Source organism: Artemia franciscana, chromosome 17 (assembly GCF_032884065.1).
Source record: "Artemia franciscana chromosome 17, ASM3288406v1, whole genome shotgun sequence".
Lineage (NCBI taxonomy): Eukaryota > Metazoa > Arthropoda > Branchiopoda > Anostraca > Artemiidae > Artemia > Artemia franciscana.
The window spans coordinates 19,831,046-19,849,450 of NC_088879.1; the positions used below are offsets into that span (position 1 = coordinate 19,831,046).

At 34.6% G+C, this 18,405-nt stretch overlaps 1 protein-coding gene across 1 annotated transcript in view; it reads left to right on the forward strand.

The window, feature by feature from the left end:
- The window catches only part of LOC136037973 (diacylglycerol kinase 1-like), a 229,362-nt gene that overhangs the window by 21,575 nt on the left and 189,382 nt on the right, over window positions 1-18,405 (forward strand). The window contains exons 6-7 of the mRNA XM_065720864.1: window positions 6,244-6,293; window positions 16,511-16,585. Of these exons, the coding sequence (XP_065576936.1) occupies window positions 6,244-6,293; window positions 16,511-16,585 (125 nt within the window). The remainder of the gene's footprint in view (window positions 1-6,243; window positions 6,294-16,510; window positions 16,586-18,405) is intronic.

Genomic DNA, 18,405 nt, shown 5'->3' on the forward strand with positions numbered 1-18,405 from the left:
AATAAAATGTTATTAAAGTATAAGCAGACATGGACTAAAATTGTTCTCCTGTGAGCCTTGGAGAAATAGACCAAAGACGACATTTTGTTGTCGCACGACCTTTCTTTTTGCTTATACTGGGACCAAAGTATAAATCTTTAGTTCTGTTGATCTCTTTTTACAATTTCTACTAACTGTAGTTCTATAAGATCGTCCCTGGAAAACAATATAAAAAAGTATCAATTGAGGGTGTGATGGGTTTTTTTTTATTTAGGGCTGACAATTCACTATCAGTGTTCCAAAATATACTAAGTTAAGTGTCGCTTTCTTCATCAAACTCCATCCTTCTTTGGGGTATTTCTCTTCCTTCACCTTAAATAATGCAAGTTTTCTTGTACAAACTAACACGTATGTAAACACTTATGAGTTTTCTCCTTTTTTTTTCAACTAGCTTGTCCAATGTTGCAATCAAGCAGTTCGTGGTAATCAAAAGTTACAAGCCTGAGAAAATATTCCTCATTTTAGAAAATAGGAGAAACACCCCCTAAAAGTCTTACAATCTTAAGGACAATCACACAATCAGATTCAGCGTATCAGAGAACCTTATTGTAGAAGTTTCAAGCTCCTATCTATAAAAATGTGGAGTTTCGCATTTTTTACCAGAAGACCAATCACGGATGCGTGTTTACTTTTTTTTATGGGTGATCGTATCGACTCAGTGGTCCAGGAGTGTCGCAAGAGGGCTCATTCTAACTAAAATTAAAAGTTTTAGTTCCCTTTTTAAGTGACCAAAAACATTGGAGGGTGCCTAGGCCCCTCCCACGCTCATTTCTTCCCCATTGTCACCAGATCAAAACTCTGAGATAGCCATTCAATTCACCATAGTCGAAAAGTTTAATAACTATGTCTTTGGGAACGAATTACTCCCCCGCAGCCCCGTGGGAGGGGTTGCTAGTTACAAACTTTGACCTGCGTTTACATATAGTAATGATTACTGGGAAGTGTACAGACGTTTTCAGGGAATTTTTTGGTTTCGGGGGAGAGAGTTGAGGGAAGGGGGGTACGTGGGAGAAACTGTCCATGGAGGAAATATCATTGGAGAAGAGACTTTCAATGAAGGGGGCGCAGGATTTTCTAGCATTATTTAAAAAAAAAACAATGAAAAAATAAACATGAAAAGTTTTTTTTCTACTGAAAGTGAGGAGTAGCATCAAAACTTAAAACGAATATAAATTGTTACGCATATGAGGGGTTTACCTCCTCGTAATACCTCGCTCTTTACGCTAAAGTATTTTTAGTAATTTCAACTATTTGTTCTACGGCCTTTGTGATTCAGGGGTCATTCTTAAGGAATTGGGACAAAGTTTAAGCTTTAGTATAAAGAGTGAGGCATCGACGAGGGGTGAACCCCCTCATATACGCAATAAAAACATACGAATATAGAAGTTCGTTACGCAAGTTAATTTGTAAGCTATGTATATTTTTTACTAATGAAAACGTTCGTAAAAAAATAAAAGTTCTAGTTGTCTTTTTAAGTAATCAAAATATTGAAGGGCAACTAGGCCTCCTCCCTCGCTCCTTTTTTCTCAAAGTCTTCCGATTAAAACTATGAGAAAGTCATTTAGCAAAAAAAATTAATATGCAAATTTAGTTTTAATTATTTATGTGCGAAGAGCCAAGATCAAAACATGTATTAATTAAAAAACGTCCAGAAATTAAATAAAAAGCAAGTTTTATTAAATGAAAGTAAGGAGCGACATTAAAACTTAAAACGAACAGAAATTACTCCGTATATGAAAGAGGCTTTTCCTCCTCCACGCCCCACTCTTTACGCTAAGGTATTTTACTGTTTTAAAAAGTAGAGTTAAGAGAAAGAGTCAAATTTTAGCGTAAAGAGCGAGGCGTTGAGGAGGAAAAGCCCCATTCATATACGGAGTGATTTCTGTTCGTTTTAAGTTTTAATATCGCTCCTTACTTTCATTAAAAAAACTTGTTTTTTTTTATTTATTTCTGTTTGTGAAGTCGTTCGTAATTAACGAAATAGCAAACAGTAAATCTCAAGTTGAATCTCTCTAATCAAATTTCTTTTGTCGCCTATCAATGAATTGCCTGCCTACTTCAATATTCGTGACGTATATAGCGACGTCATCTTATATCTAGGGGAAGAATGTCGGAGATCGAATAGAAAGCTAGAGCTATATTTAGATCACTGAGAAAAGAACTGTAGAAGACTGATCTTTTTTTCTATCTCTCTTGCTTTCATTCTTAGAAAGTTATTAAAAGCCGGCTTGGATGATTTATAGTTCTCTAAACAAGGAACTGAGATCAAAAATAGCTTTCTTTTCCACAGGAAATTACATAAAGACAGGCTGTATGACACAATATGATCAGTAAAACAAAGGATATAGATCAGCTGTGGCAAGCAACAAAAAAAAAGGTCCAAATAGATTATCAAAACACCTGCAATGACTCAGTGTTGCCTCTGTACCAATGGGAACAGAGAACAAGGGACTATTTTTCTATAGGATGGGAAGGGCAACTGCCCCTCACAGACTTCAGTTTTCTCCCCCACCCCAGACCTCAGTTTCCCCCCCCCCCCGGCTGGAATTTGTCTTTTTTTTTATCTTTACAGTACTGTATGGCTCATTTTCAGTTTTCACTTTCATTTTCACTTGATTTTGGAAAATTAGCTCCAACTTTTACGCTCACCATCTCATGATTTTGACAAAGATACGCCATTCACCGGGAGTGAGAAGAATTTTATGATGTAAAATGATTTTAGTTTTTATTATTTATCTAAATAGGTCTCTCCATGATGGGTGCCGGCAAGGGGAGCAGGGGACCATGGCCTTCTGAAATTTGGGGCTGTAAGGTAATTATAATGAAACCAAAGGAAATAGAGCAGAATAGAGAAAAACAATGCAAAAAAGGTGTTGCCCCCTTGTTGGCTGCCTGATAATAGATTTTGACCCATAATACGGAATATTTAAGTTCTAATTTGTGACAGAGTGATCCCTTTCCTGTTTTTCACTAACATTTTTTTTTTTGTATCATTTAGTTTTAGTAACAACAACAAAAAAAAAAATCAAATTCTTCATAGTAATGAATGGTAAGCAAATAAGGATCCTTGTCAATAACGAAAGTATAAGAGCCTAACTATTGACAACATTGGTTGAATCTAGTACTACCACCGTGTGGCATTACTTCTTTTGCAACTGGAAAGCCTAAAATAAAGTTATTGATACTTTTGAATCAACTAGCTTCTCAGAATTTTAAATTGATCTTATAATCGTTCTCTTTGGGGTAAAGTCGTAGTTTACTGCCCTAAAATGGCAGAAAACAAGACTTTCCCCTTACCCAATCTGAACAGTCACTTAAATTAGAGCTTTAAATTTACGTTTGAATGAGCTCTCTCTCAGCAATCTTGGACCTTTGGTTTGATATAATCACCCCTGGGGAAAAAAACAAATAAAAATGCATTGTCGATGTTTCTTCTTAAAAAAAAGCTGCGATATTCCACATTTTGAAGACTGGACCTTAAAACCTCTACGATAGGCTTCTCTGATATATGTTTATAATGAAGGGATTTTCTCTTAGATCGCTTGCTTTTTTGGGCTCGTCTCCCCTTTTTTCAAAAATCATGCAAATTTTCTCAGATTTTGGTTTTGGGTGGGTAATAATAAACTGAAAGAATTTTATGTATTTAAAAATCTAGTTTCGGTGGATATTAGCCGAAGTCACATTTTACTTCCAGTGTTTTATCACATACTATTTGACAACACTCTCTTGCGACGAAAGTTTTTTAACTTTAGTTTATTTTATTAGTTGAATAAGACAATAAAGAGAAAGAGTGTCAGCTTGACAGCTGGATTATAGGTTTAATTTTGTTTTTCTTTCGCTATTCTTTTTTTTCAATGTCTGAATATATAAGAGACTAGCTGTTGGGGTGGCGCTTCGCGCCACCCCAACATCTAGCTGGTGGGGGCGCTTCGCCCGACCCCCAAGCCCCCCCCGCGAGTAAGTCGTTACGCGCCAAATTAGTTACGCGCCATTCTAGTTGTGTCCTTGTTTCCCACCTGTGAATATAGATAGATATATTTAGTTTTTAACTACGTAAAACTTGTGAATATACAACATTCTTGGCTGTCCCATTGTCTGTGCATATAAATAGATTGTCAGGTTTACCGACTCTTGAACATGCAACATATAATTGTCCATGGGAAAAACAATTTGTATTCAGATCTATACCTCATTATTCTAATGATTGCCCTTGAGCTTTGTTGATGGTGATTGCTAATCGAACATTCCCTGTGTCTCCGTCGTCATTTATATATCCCCCTGTGCCCCCCGGCGTCCCCGTTGTAGTTGTGTCCCTGTGTCCCAGTCGTCATTTGTGTCCCGGTGTCCCAGTCTGTAATTTCTCTTTGAGTTTCACGGTCGTCATTTATATTCCCTGTGTCCCGGTGTCCCGGTCGTCATTTATGTCCCGGTCGTCATTTGTGTCCCGGTGTCCCGGTCTGTAATTTCTCTTTGAGTGTCCCGGTCGTCATTTATATTCCCTGTGTCCCGGTTGTCATTTGTGTCCCGGTGCTATGTTGATGGTGATTGCTAATCGAACATTCCCTGTGTCCCGGTCGCTTTCTTTTTGAGTGTCCCGGTCGTCATTTATATTCCCTATGTCCCGGTGTCCCGGTCGTCATTTTTGTCCCGATATCCCGGTCTGTAATTTCGTCAGTCGACAAACATGACGTCAGTCGACACACAAACATGACGTCACTCGACAGACATAACACACAGACAACTTATTTTTATATATATAGATTAAATTCGAAGGGGAGAATAGGCCTGCTATGAATGAGGTACATTTTACATGACCATTATAAAATCAATACGTGGTATCTATGCAGGCAGGAAGTATTTCTATTCTTTCTATAAACTATTCTAAGGCGTTGGAAATTACATAAAGACAAGTTTACATCTTTTATTATCTACGGAAGAAAAGAACCCTTTTTTAATTTTGGTTTAAGTTTGAGTTTGTTTTAAGATTAAAGACGTAATAATTAAATATATTCTTGATTAAATAAATTAAACCCTTGGCCAGAAATCCTTGTTGTTTAAAATTAACTATATTTTGTTTGATTTTGCATGCAATGTAATTGCTCTTTCTATTTGAGTTTTTTTCCCTAAAAGCATTCAAAAATAAACTTATTCTTACAAAACAATATCCTGAAATATATTCCCTGTCACACAACCACCACTGCTAGTTTGGTGTCTGCACCCCCCCCCCCCACTCCTGGAAAATTTTCTGCCGGTGCCCTTGTTCCCCACAACTCCTTAGCCATTTTATGACCTATGCAGTAATGTAGGTACCTATGCAGTAATATAGCTAAAAGTGGAGGAAATCAAAGGGTTTGGACCAGGCACTTTAAAAAGGTGGCCTTTGGTTTCATGCCCCCTTTCCCTGAACTCTTATAATTTTGTGATCTTGACGTTATTACCCACATTCTGCAAGTAGCTTGAGTTTTTTTAGACCCCTGTTTGCTCCGCTGTTTGGTTACAGAATCAATGGATTTGGTTTCATACTTTGTTCTAAATTGAATGGTGGTTTTCACCTTTATTTAAACAAAAGCTTCCTTTTTTATTTTGTTAATTTAAAAAAAATCCACAAAATGAATTTTTCTAAGAAAAGTAAAGACAACAACGAATGAATGCGGATTGACAGTTTAACACACATATACTGATATAAAGTTTTAATAATTATTAATTTATCAAAGTTAAAAAAAAGTCGAAAAACTTAAAACATATTTTGTTTTCAGTAAAGTGTAAATTATGTTGTGATCTTCAGAAGGTATGGAGGTTGTCAGCCATTTTGTCTTTGACTCGGTTATTTATTGTAATTTCTGTCCGTTTTGGGTTTCATTAATTTATTCATTATGATTTGCAGTAGTTTTGCGCTTGGGAGATTGACTTTATTTCTGCTAATCTCTGGTTCAACCGAGTTCTCATTCCTGGAGCGTATGGTTATTAGACCTTTCGAATGTTTTGAACATAATGGCTATCTCAAAATTTTGTCTGAATACCTATAAGGATTCTGAAGATTTTGTGAACAATTGATAAAAGCAAGGAAGGCAGGCTGGTTGCCCTCCAAACCGAATAGCAGTACTATTACGCTGCCTACGATATCAACGGAGTTGCAAAAGACTATCTACTGTTTAAAATGATAAAATTTGTATGTTCTTTGCTGATTTTTCTTCCTTTTTCTAGTCATGTTTCGGCTCTATGACACGGATGGAAATGGCGTCTTAGACACTAATGTAAGATAATTTTTTGCTGTTTCTTAAATAATTTAATATATGTTTATATTTTTCTTTTGTCAGTACCATCGTATTGAGCACTATTCATTATTCAACATTTGTCATGGTTTTTTCCCTCTGTCTTTCAATTTCTAAAGTTGAGCTTTCAAGATTAGTCCTTGTAAAATCTATAAAGTGCTTTAGTCGATAAAAAAAAAAAAAAAAAAAAAAAAAAAAAAAAAAAAAAAAAATTAAAACCAGGTATTTGTGTAATCTTAGTGATAGAAACACCGAGAAAAATTTAAAGAAATTCTTTAAAATTAGTTTGTTAGATAATTTCCCATTGGTTGTCAGAAGTACTGGTCTTAATGATAATAATAAACCCAAATCCATCAAGTCTGAATATGCTAGAGTGGATGTTTCCGGGCCGTATCTGTGGAAAAACGAAATTCAGTATTTTCCTGTTTGAGCAAGAATTTCATACTAGAAAATAGCAAATTTTCTATAATCTTCTTCTGATTTTTTCAAAATTATGAAGCTTTAAGAATATTACTATATTTGCGTCAGTGTTGTCACGTTGAACCGGGAAAACAAATTGGTAGAACTAATTAGTTAAATTTGGTAACACTTTTCGCTGGTCAAAATCAATCATTAACAAGCTAATGATGCCCAAAAGGGACTAACCTTCAAAGGAAAGTAACACATCCCTAAACTGTTTGCCACCGTGTCTTTTAGCTTAGTTACGCCGATTTTTCAAATAAGTTTTTTTTTTCCACCTGGTACAATAGAAACTGCAAAACTGCATATGGATAAAATAATTGGACAGAGTTTAAAAAACAGAGTTTAAAAAGTCAAAAAGTAATGCAAATTAAAAAGAATTAATAAGGAATTTCATAGAAACTCTTCCAAGAGTTGTAATAGTGAAATATTCAGCATTCAAAATTGTCTTCAAAATATACCAAAATAAGAATGCCTAAAAAATAATTGAAAAAGAAAATATATTTTAAAATCAACAAATTTGTCTCATTCACTTGTGAGAATTTACGACTGTTATTTTATTTTTTAGCGAATATATACCTGACAAACTCAATAATCGCTGCCATGTAACTTCAATAATCGCTGCCATGTAACTTTAGTTACTTAGTAAAAATGCTTAACTGGTGGATCCAACTGGTATTGAAAGGGAGGGGTTCTCTTAAGGTTCTCTTAGGAATCTCATAAAAATTTGAAGAAAATGTATAAGTGTGCAAAACCTTGAAGTATTTTAAGCACCAAAACCTAAGTCTTAAAAAAGAATCTTCTGATTCCGTGTTATGAAGATTGAAACATTGCGATTCTTTTCAAGAAATTTCTTGTAATCAATTTTATGGACAGTTTTCCATTTTTTGTATAGCTATTTCTTCTTCTGCCTATCTGTATTGTGGCACGTTTTACATAAATCAAATTTCTTTTGTGCCTGAAATTTTTTCAGAATACCTCTGCTTAATTCACCATTACTTCAATAACCCTCTTCAGTATTCCTCTCTTTACGAATCCAGTAAAAAAACAAATCTAGCCGAAGTCCGAAAAATATTTTCCTATCTTAGAATATTTTATAAATCCTTTCTACTTGTTACGACTTTTCAAGCAACAAATCTCTCCAAAGAAATTTTAGTCGCTTTTCCGATTTCAGTTAGAATTCCAAGAAAGGTCAAAGTTCAACAGATGAGTGCTCTGAACTAGAAATGTTAACTGCTAAAACTGAGAGAAAGTTTTTCTTGGGAATTAGCTATGGACTAGTTTAGCTTTTCTTTCATAAAGATACATATCAAAATACATATAAAGAATACAAAGGTTTGAATAGAATTTCACTGAGAATAAAATTTAAATAATAAGAAAAAGATATTCTTTTATAAATTAAGTTGGGTTATAATTCCTATAATATAAAAATTGATTTTTGTTGCAGATGTAACCAATGAACCGTAATATTAATTTGCCAAGTTTTTCTGAGTTAATTGTACCTCGAAATCTGAGTCGGAAAAGCCTTTTGATTATTATTCAATCATCAGCCGAATTATTATGATTAATTTGTTACTTCATAGAAGATTATATTGTTACTGTTATGACCCATACTCAATTTTGTGAATCAATCTTAAAAGATAAAATTTCTCGACTCGTAGCATATAAACCTGAATTATTAATAAGTAAAAAATATAAATGAAAGGTTCAAAACACTGTTCAATGACGTGTAGAATGCTAATAAACGGAAATTGTATTATTAAGCCTCGACGTAACCCTTCAAGGATTATTTATTTCCATTATTGAAACTAAAAGTTCTAAATTTATGGTAATTTTGTAAAATGACAACTATTATGCAGATGAAACGTTTTTTTTAATGAAAGATTAGGTTATATTTCCCAGACGCTTGATGTTCGTAACTTGTCTTATTTTATGTATGGAATCCATTTTTCTTGTTTCAAACAGTTCGTGGTAACGAACTGTAGTAAGGAGTGACCCGGCTCAATAGTAACCGAAACTCTAAAAAATGGAATTTTTACACCAATAGTTACATCAAAAGAATCGCATTTTAATGCTGATTTTACATATACAAGTTTCATCAAGATCAGTTATACCCATCAAAACTTACGAGCCTGAGAAAATTTGCCTCATTTTAGAAAATAGTGGGAAACATCCCCTAAAAGTCATACAATCTTAACGAAAATCACACCGCCAGATTCAGCGTATCAGAGAACTTAATTGTAGAAGCTTCAAGCTCCTATCTATAAAAATGTGGAATTTCTCATTTTTTGCCAGAAGGCAGATCACGGATGCGTGTTTATTTGTTTGTTTTTTTTGTTTGTTTTTGTTTTTTTCCCAGGGTTGATCGTATCGACTAAGTGGTCTTATAATGTCGCAAGAGGGCTCGTTCTAACGGAAATTAAAATTTCTAGTGTCATTTATAAGTGACCAAAAAAATTGGAGGGAACCTAGGCCCCCTCCCACGCTCATTTTTCCCCGAATGTCACCGGATCAAAATTCTGAGATATCCGTTTTATTCACCATAGTATAAATATCTAATAGTTATGTCGTTAGGGACGACCTACTCCCCCACAGTCCCCGTCGGAGGAGCTACAAGTTACAAACTTTGACCTGTGTTTACATATAGTAATGGTTACTGGGAAGTGTACAAACGTTTTCAGGGGATTTTTTTTGGTTTAGGGGGGAGAGTTGAGGGGGGGTCACGTGGGAGGATATTTCCGTGGAGATACTTCTCATGGGGGAAGAGAATTTCAATGAAGGCTTTTCTAGCATTATTTGAAAAACAATGCAAAAATAAATATGAGAAGTTTTCATATTTAAAGTAAGGAGCAGCATTAAAACTTAAAATGAACAAAAATATTACGCATATGAGGGGTTTACCTCCTCTTTATACCTCACTCTTTACGCTAAACTATTTTTAGTAATTTTAACTATTTATTCTACGGCCTTTGTGATTGAGAGGTCATTCTTAAGGAATAGGGACAAAATTTAAGCTTAGTGTAAAGAGCGAGGTATCGACGAGGGTTGAACCCCCTCATATACCAATGAAAACATACGAATATAGAAGTTCGTTACGTAAGTTAATTCGTAAGCTACGTATATTTTTTACCAATGAAAAGATTTGTAAAAAAAATTAAAAGTTCTAGTTGGTTTTTTAAGTAATCAAAAACTTGGAGGGCAACTAGACCTCCTCCCTAACTCCTTTTTCTCTGAATCTTCCGATTAATTGCAATTAAATAATATGCAAATTTCGTTTTAATTATTTTCGTTTAATTATTTACGGAGTAATTGTGCCAAGATCAAAACATGCATTAATTCAAAAAGTCCAGAAACTAAATATAAAAAACATTTTTTTTTTAATGAAAGTAAGGCGCAACATTAAAACTTAAAACAAACAGAGATTGCTCCGTATATGAAAGGGGCTTTTCCTCCTCAACACCTCGCTCTTTACGCTAAAGTTTCTTCCTGTTTCAAAAATAGAGTTAAGAGAAAGAGTCAAACTTTAGCGTAAAGAGCGAGGCGTTGAGGAGGAATATACGGAGTAATTTCTATTCGTTTTAAGTTTTAATGTTGCTCATTACTTCAATTTTTAAAAAAATGTTTTTTTTATTTAATTACTCTCAAAAACCGTGTGCAATATTATCGAGAAAGATAAGGTATCCAACATGCAACAAATAATAGATAAATGGAACATAGGGAACTTTAGTTCTAGGGGTTTTGATGCAAAAAAAAAACTTACGATAATTTAACAGGGAAGAATACAGATTTGAAAAACTGAATTGGGGAAAATCCTGAACTACTCTTCGGATTTCTTTTTCTGATTTAGAAAGGTAATATTTTTTATTATCAGGCTTAGTTCTAAACAAAGCCTATTGGCATGCGGTCATGCTTCACAACAAGTTTCTAATACAGTAAAATTGGGATCCTAGGATTATTAGTCTAAAAATAATAACGGTATTAGAATAACCGTTTGAATAAAATTGATCTTATCAGTAAAGGTTAATAAATGGAGAAATATCAATGAATAGTGAAATAAATGAAAAAACAGAAGTTTAGTTTCAGGAATACCAGAAAATGATCTCAATATAGTTTACATACAGTGTACGCTGAATTTTGTATCAAATGTAATATTTTATTTTTATCACAGATTTTAATATTTTATTTACAGATTTACTGTAAAATTAACTATCTATACCCTATTTACCTAGTTACTGACCTACCTACTTACCTAATTCTGACTTGAGCAAAAATTCACCAGTTTTCAGAAACGTTTTGAATCTTTTCTATTCCAGAATTATCAAGTTAGGTTTCAAATTCCGATCCTGATAGATCATGCCGGATATCAATGGAATTCTAGTGCTACTCATAGGATCTTTTGTTCTGGAAATTCCCTAATCACCATTCCCAAATACTCGTGCATGATTAATAGCCAGAAATAAAAGACCTGGAATTTAGAGATGTGTGGAGGGGGCCTTGGGGTTCACTCCTTCATAAAGAATAGATTTTTCCCGAATTCTTGGATGCGAATTTTGTTTTAAAGGACCTACTAATAGATAGTTTGGATTCCAATATCTATATTGCTTATTCTTACTACAAAACTGCTCTAAATACTTTTTTTTATATGCTTATTAGAAGTGTTCCCTGGCTGTTTCATGCAAGGTCTTTATTTATCATTGAATTTTTCTCACTACGTTCGTCAAGAATAATCTACAATTCTAATCTCTCGTCACGAGCCTCATATGGTTCCAGGCGTTTACCCCCTAGACCCCCTAGGAGTATTAGCAAGAAGCCATTAGGCTCCAGTAGAAGCGAAAAGGTTTATATAAGAAGTTTCAGAATGAAAGGTCTTACGAGCACAAGAGGAAAATAAGAGAGGTAGCGACGACATTAAAGTGTGAATCAATGGGATATGAAATGGAGTTTATGGGTAAACTCTCCGAACTCCGAAGATCTGGAAGATCCGGCTAAACAGTAAAAGAGTAAGCCATTGTATTAACATTTTAAGAAATTGAGAGAAAGTCAAGCAGTTATTCCAGACTTGTCCAAGGAAAAGGTGCTTCCAGTTTCCTTACCATGAACTGCTTAATTACACGGGACATGCTATTTTTTACAGCAATGGACATTAGATGATTTTTGTAAGGGATGAACTTGTCAAAACCACATAGCTTTTTAGTAAAAAAATAGTTAATTATGTTACAAAATTTGCATTCCCTCACTCTTCCGAGTGGCCTACCCCCCCCCCCCAATAAGGTGGAGAAAAAATTATATATCACATGTCCCTTGATTATTTGGACCCCTCTTGCCCCCCTTCCAATAAAAATGCTGGAGATTCACCCCTGGTCTTTATGTCTTTGACTGCAATATCCTTAATTGCTCAAGTTTTGAGCTTCTCTCTCCCTTGTGGCGTCAATTCACATGAATGTAGGGGGAGAGTCAAAATTGTACTTTCAAAATCAAGGTTGGGACGATTTTGGTGTTTTTTTAATGGGAATATCTAAAAAAATATTTTTAAATGAAAATATCAAGAAAAAGTTGGGTACTTTTCAAAATCTAGGGGAGGAGGCGAACGCTGAGCTTCCTTCACTAAAAATTGGCATTCCCTCCCTCTTGCCTCTGCACCACTCAAGAAAACTTCAATTTACAACAATGTTTGCCTGAATTTCACCTGAAGTAATATTTTTGGACTAATCATACAGTACGGTGATAAGAAGGACCGATCCCCCTATATTTTGGGAACTTTTTTATTGAAAAATCATTGAACTTTTTAAAAGTGTTAAAACTTGTGAATTCAAATCTTATTGGTATTTAAAAGATCTTATAGTTAATTATGTTCAACCTCAGCCTCTCTTCAAGTTTTACTTCCCTCAATAATATTGGACTCTGAATCCTTGGCTGTCAGGGGCAGATCCAGATGGTGCTCTAGGGTGTATTCCTTTGCCCCCAAGAAGGTTGAAAGTTGTACTATTTACAGGGGCTTGGAGGAATTGAGAATGGGAGACTACAAGTTTCACTGCTTCCCCCATAATCAATGCTGAATTCGCCCCAGCTGCCCGCCTGACTTCATTTGGAGGAATATAATTTGACTAGGCATATAATGTGGTTCTAAAGAAGTAAGCGCTGACCCATAATTACAGAAAATTTTTATTTAATTGGAAAGATTAGTTTTAAAATACAGAGAAGCTACGAATGCATTTGAAAAAAGTTAAACTTATGCATAGACAACTTCTCACTTCAGTTTTATGATATTTTATGTTTTTAACTAAAACAAGTAAAATAAATGAGCCACCGTTATAAAGGGGTTAGAACTTTAACAATGACAGTAGGTAGCTAAGGGACAGCAGCCTCCCAATATTCAGATTGTCCGAATATTATGCTCAAACGAACAGACAAATCAAGTCTCTTTTTTCGTTCAAAGCTTTAACCCCCCCCCGGTGATTACCCGATAAAAATACCCACCGGAAAATACCTCTTGCGAAAAATACCCCCCCACGAGGAAAATTCCCCCTCGAAAAATGCCCCTCCTCCAGAAAATATCTCCTCTGGAAAATACTCCCTAGGATCCCTACCCCTCCCCCAGAGGAACCCCCCCCCCCCCCGGAATATACCACCCGTTGCAAACAAGGCTTTCCAAATTTGAGAATTTCATTTGAGTTTTGTGATTTTAATTTCCATAGCGGAAGGAATTTTGGTACTTGTGTATTATGCACCTCTCACTCAAGTTAATGCTGAGTAAAATTCAAGAACACATCGGTTTCTTCGTTATTTTCTTTCAGCTTTGTGCCAGACACGGCAAAGACAAGTGACATAATATATGAGACATATATAATTTGGGCTATATGCTTGCACTTAGGGGGGGGGGGTAAAGTATTTGGAAGTTTGAAGTCAGAAAACATTCCTAATTTCAAAATATGCAGAATAATTGTACCTAACACATTTTGCATGCAGACCCACTATACTTTTTCCCTTCCCCCTAACGTGCAAATCTATAGCCTAAATTTGTTTCTAAAGTAACGAAGAAACTAACGAAGAAACCGGTTTATGTTCGAGTTTTACACAGTGTAAACTTGAGTGAGTGGTGCATAACACACAAGTACCAAAATTCCTTCCCCAAGCGGAAATTAAAAGAAGCAAAACTAAAATAAAATTCCCAAATTTGGAAAGCCTTATTTTCCACGGGAGTATTTTCCGGGGGTGGGGGGTATAGCTGAAGGAGCAAATGACTTCTGCCGCTCAAATAATAGGGTATGATGCATTTTGTACGTTACCTTCAGAATTATGGTGTGATCTACTTTAAAAATTCAGCATTCACTTATATCTGCCAAATATAAACTGTTATCTTTTTACACACAGTAATTTAAACACTTTAGTGCCTGTCCTGCAATATTAATTTTACTGGATTCCAAGCATTTGATTTGTCAAAAATAAAGATTTTCACATCCATTGCTCTTTTGGACCTTTCAACTATGCTGAACAAAATTGGTATCTCGAAATTTTATCAGATGTTTTTGGGGGAATAAGCAGCGCAGGGGGTTGCTTGCCCTCAAATCACTTTTGACTCCTAAAAACAGGCACTATAACTTTTAAACCTCAATTGAATCAGCCCCCTCCGAAGTTTTTACAATAACTCCTTCCAAACGAAGAGCCTTGGTGAAAAAAAGAGAAACAAAATAAAAATTGGAGTCTTTTTCAGTCTATATTTAGACATTGCTCTTGCGCTCCCTACGACTCCTCCATCTGCTTAAAAGGATAAGGCGAATTATTCCCGACGCGATCTCTTGTGTGCTCCCTACGACTTTCTACAACTCCTCTTTTGTGCTCCCTACGACTCCTGCATCTGCTTAAAAGGACAAGGCGGACTATTCCCGACTCGAACTTGAAGACTATACGTGCTTATTTAGAAAAGCTTTAGGCAAACAATATTGAAGTGAAATTTCAGCACACACCAAGTCACGTTGGTACTAAAAGGGAAAGAATTGCTGACATAGCTCCCCAAGAAATCTCAGCGTGGTTCTAACAAGTGCAATAAAAACCTATAGCTTACGGAGTCAATTTGAGCATCACCTTTATTGTCTCCCAAGGAAACTGGCTCTTAAAACCCCTTTAGAAATTAATTATTTGAAATTTCGTACCACAGAATAAAATTTCAGTTGTTCCGAAGAAAGAATTTTACCTTATGACAGCAACATAGAACTCCATTTTGAAGATTCTGCACCGTCTATTATTTTTATACCTATAATAGGACTAATTAATCTGCTTGGTGGTAGAGAGCTAAAATAAGGACCTTCCGAAAATTTAAATAGTATGTCACTTCTTGTTAGCTATAGGTGTGGAAGCAGGATAAGACGCAAAGAAGTCAATTGCTTCTTTTATGCTCTTTTTTTTTCATAATTCCAATTATTTCAGCTTTTGTTCTTCGGTTATTAAGCTGAGACTAAAAGCCTAATACATATTAAATAAAAAACAAAGTATTTCTAGCTTTGAGTGAGGAGAAACATTGAAACTTAAAACAAACAGAAATTATCACGTATATGAGGGGATCGCCCCTTCGCCAATACCTCTCTCTTTACGCTAAATTTCTTTTTAAGTACTTTTAAAAGAGATATGAATTTCAATTAAATGGCCTTTGTTATTCGGAAGTCGTTCTTAAAGAATTGGGACAAAATTGGAACTTTAGCATAAAGACTGAAGAAGGGGGCATCCCCTTCATATGCGTAATAGTCTCCGTTTGTTTTAGGTTTTAAGGTTCTTCCTTAGTTTCAGTTGAAAAACTTGTTTTTTATTTAATTTCTGGTCGTTTTTTAAATTGTGCTGGGAAATCTGGGTCCCCCTCCGTGGAGAATTCCCTTCGCCTGAGAAAAATTCCTCCATGAAAAGCTCCTCCTCCCTTCCCCCACCAAAAATACCCCTGAAAACGTCTATATTTTCCAATAACCAATAATATATGTAAACACTGGCCCAAGTTCATGACTTGCAGCTCTTCGCCCGAGGAATTAGGAGGGTTAAGTCATCCTTAAATACATAGTTATTAGATTTTCCTATTATGCTGAAAAAGATGTCTATTTTAAAATTTTGATCGGGTGACTTTAGGGAAAAATGAGTGTGACTAGCAATATATTCAAATATTGAAGGGCTAGCTACCCTTCAGTGTTTTTAGTCACTTAAAAAGGGCTCTAGAGCTTTCGATTTCCGGTCAAATAAGCCTTATCCCGATCTTCTACGATCACTAGTTCGACATAACTACCCCAGGGGATAAAAAACACAAAACAAAACAAACAAACACGCATCCCTGATTTTTCTTCTGGCAAAAAATATCAAATTTCACGTTGTTGTACATACTTTAAACCTCTGAAGTAGGGTTCTCTGGCATGCTGAATCTTATGGAGTGATTTCTTTAAGATCACTTGATGTTCTGGTGGTGTTTCCCCCTTTGGCAAAAATTTTATAAATTTTCTCAGGCTTGTAACTTTTGATTGGTACCAATCGATTAGATTAATTTTTCATGTTTTGAATAAGCATCAAAATTCAATTCTTTTGATGTATCTACTGTTTGTTAGAGTCTTGGTTGCTATCGACCTGCATCGCTCCTTACTTACAGTCGTTACCACAAACTGTTTGAATATGAGTGTCAAAAACTCTTTGAAAAATACTTTGAAATAAAATCACACCGTATTGCATATTGTTTTACCCAGTTAATAAACTAGTATAGTGATTCTTTTCAGGAAATGGATTGCATTATTAATGAAATGGTTGCTGTCGCTGAGTATCTTGGATGGGATGTAACGGAATTAAAACCGGTAAGCTATATGAGAAAATCCAAAACACCTATAAACTACGTTATATTTAGGCTATGTGCCATAGGATCCTCTTTACATTTTGGAACAAAAGTGCTTTTATTTAAATTTTTAAATAAATTAGCATTAAAAATTCAGAGTAACTTCACACCACTTTACCACAGAAAACTTTCACTTTTTCAAATTGAAAAAAAAAGATGGCTCATATTAAATATATATCCCACGGATCCTATAAATAAGCCGCAGATAGAGTTTTATTTGAGGGACAAAGTTAAAAAAAAATTCTGTTTTTTACTTTTCTTCACATTTATTGAATTTTTTCAGTTGTAGTAGAGGTCGTTGGTCTAGTCCCAGATTAAAGCTAATTAGTGCTTTTGGGCTTACAATTTGAGCTTTCAGTCCTTCTTAGGTACTTTTTAACCTTTAGAATGTGCAAAATAAACAATAATGATTCTCCTTTTCCTAATCGTTCGTTTTTCTAGTTAAAGGAGATACTGTACCTTACAAGATTACTTTATCTCGTCCTTTATAAACTTTTTTTTTAGCTTGTGTTGCCCAACTACTAGGAATTGACTGGCCGTTCTTGCCCTGATTTTTAAAGCTCGAATAAGAGATCTGAATAAATAACAGAAAACAAAAAGCTACTTTTCAGGGGTCTTAGAAAAACCATTTAAATTATTGCGTTTTGGGCTCGAGATAAATATAGCTTTTTTTCCTAACTATTTAGATATGCGAAAATTTGCAGTAATTACACTGACTTTAAAAACAGAAGTCAAATACTTAGCCATAAATTAATCTGGAGAGGTTCTTCCACCAATAAACTTACTTGATAAATTAAAAAAAAAAACTTGGTTTTCAGTATAATGAACTTTTTAATAAGTATAATAAAAGTTATCAAGAAATATTGAATGATGTTTTGATGTAACCTTTTTAAGATATTTTTTTCCTTGTTTTAGTAAATTAGGGTAAGTTTCAACTCAAGCATGTGTTATGTGACAGGTGGGTAGGGTGAAATAATTTCTTTGAAGGTTTTGCACAAAAATGAATAGGTATTTTTTGACAGATGGTTGCTATGCAAATATGGAGATAAATCTGTCAGGATGGTATTCTTTTTGATCAGTGTATACATTATTTCGAATTAGTTCTTAGTGGATGATAGTGAAGGAAGCTATGCTCAAAATTGGTGGGTATATATATATATATATATATACATATATATATATATATATATATATATATATATATATATATATATATATATATATATATATATTTATATATATATAATTTTGGTTATTTTAATTTCGTTATATTCCTCCAGTAACACTAAACAAGGGTATGCCGTAAGTTCTTATTGCCGGTGCGATCAATTGCTAGGGGCTGGAATTTAATGTGCTGAAACCCATATTAACAAGCGTGTATTCCTCTGAGGAGCCCTTATGTGAGGTGATCACCTGGGAAATAACTATTAGAATTAAGGTGCATTTGTTTGTAGTTGTACAATGACTTACATTTATTAATGGTAACTTCGCTCGATTCTGGATATCATTACTTGGCTAATGAATTGGTTATACTGTTTTGTCCTAGGTGATTAGATGGATGAGTAAGGTCTAAACCTTGTTCAAGTGCTCATTTATCTCAATTACTAAATTTGGAAAACATTTTTTTAACCTAATAATTACCTCTAATATATTATATTCAGTTTTAATGAAACATGCATCATCAGAAAGAGGTAACTTTGTTTTGTTTTGTTTTTTCTATTACATAGGATAAAATTGTCTATCCTTTAAGCAATGTGGCCACTTTGGGAGTTCCCTACGGTG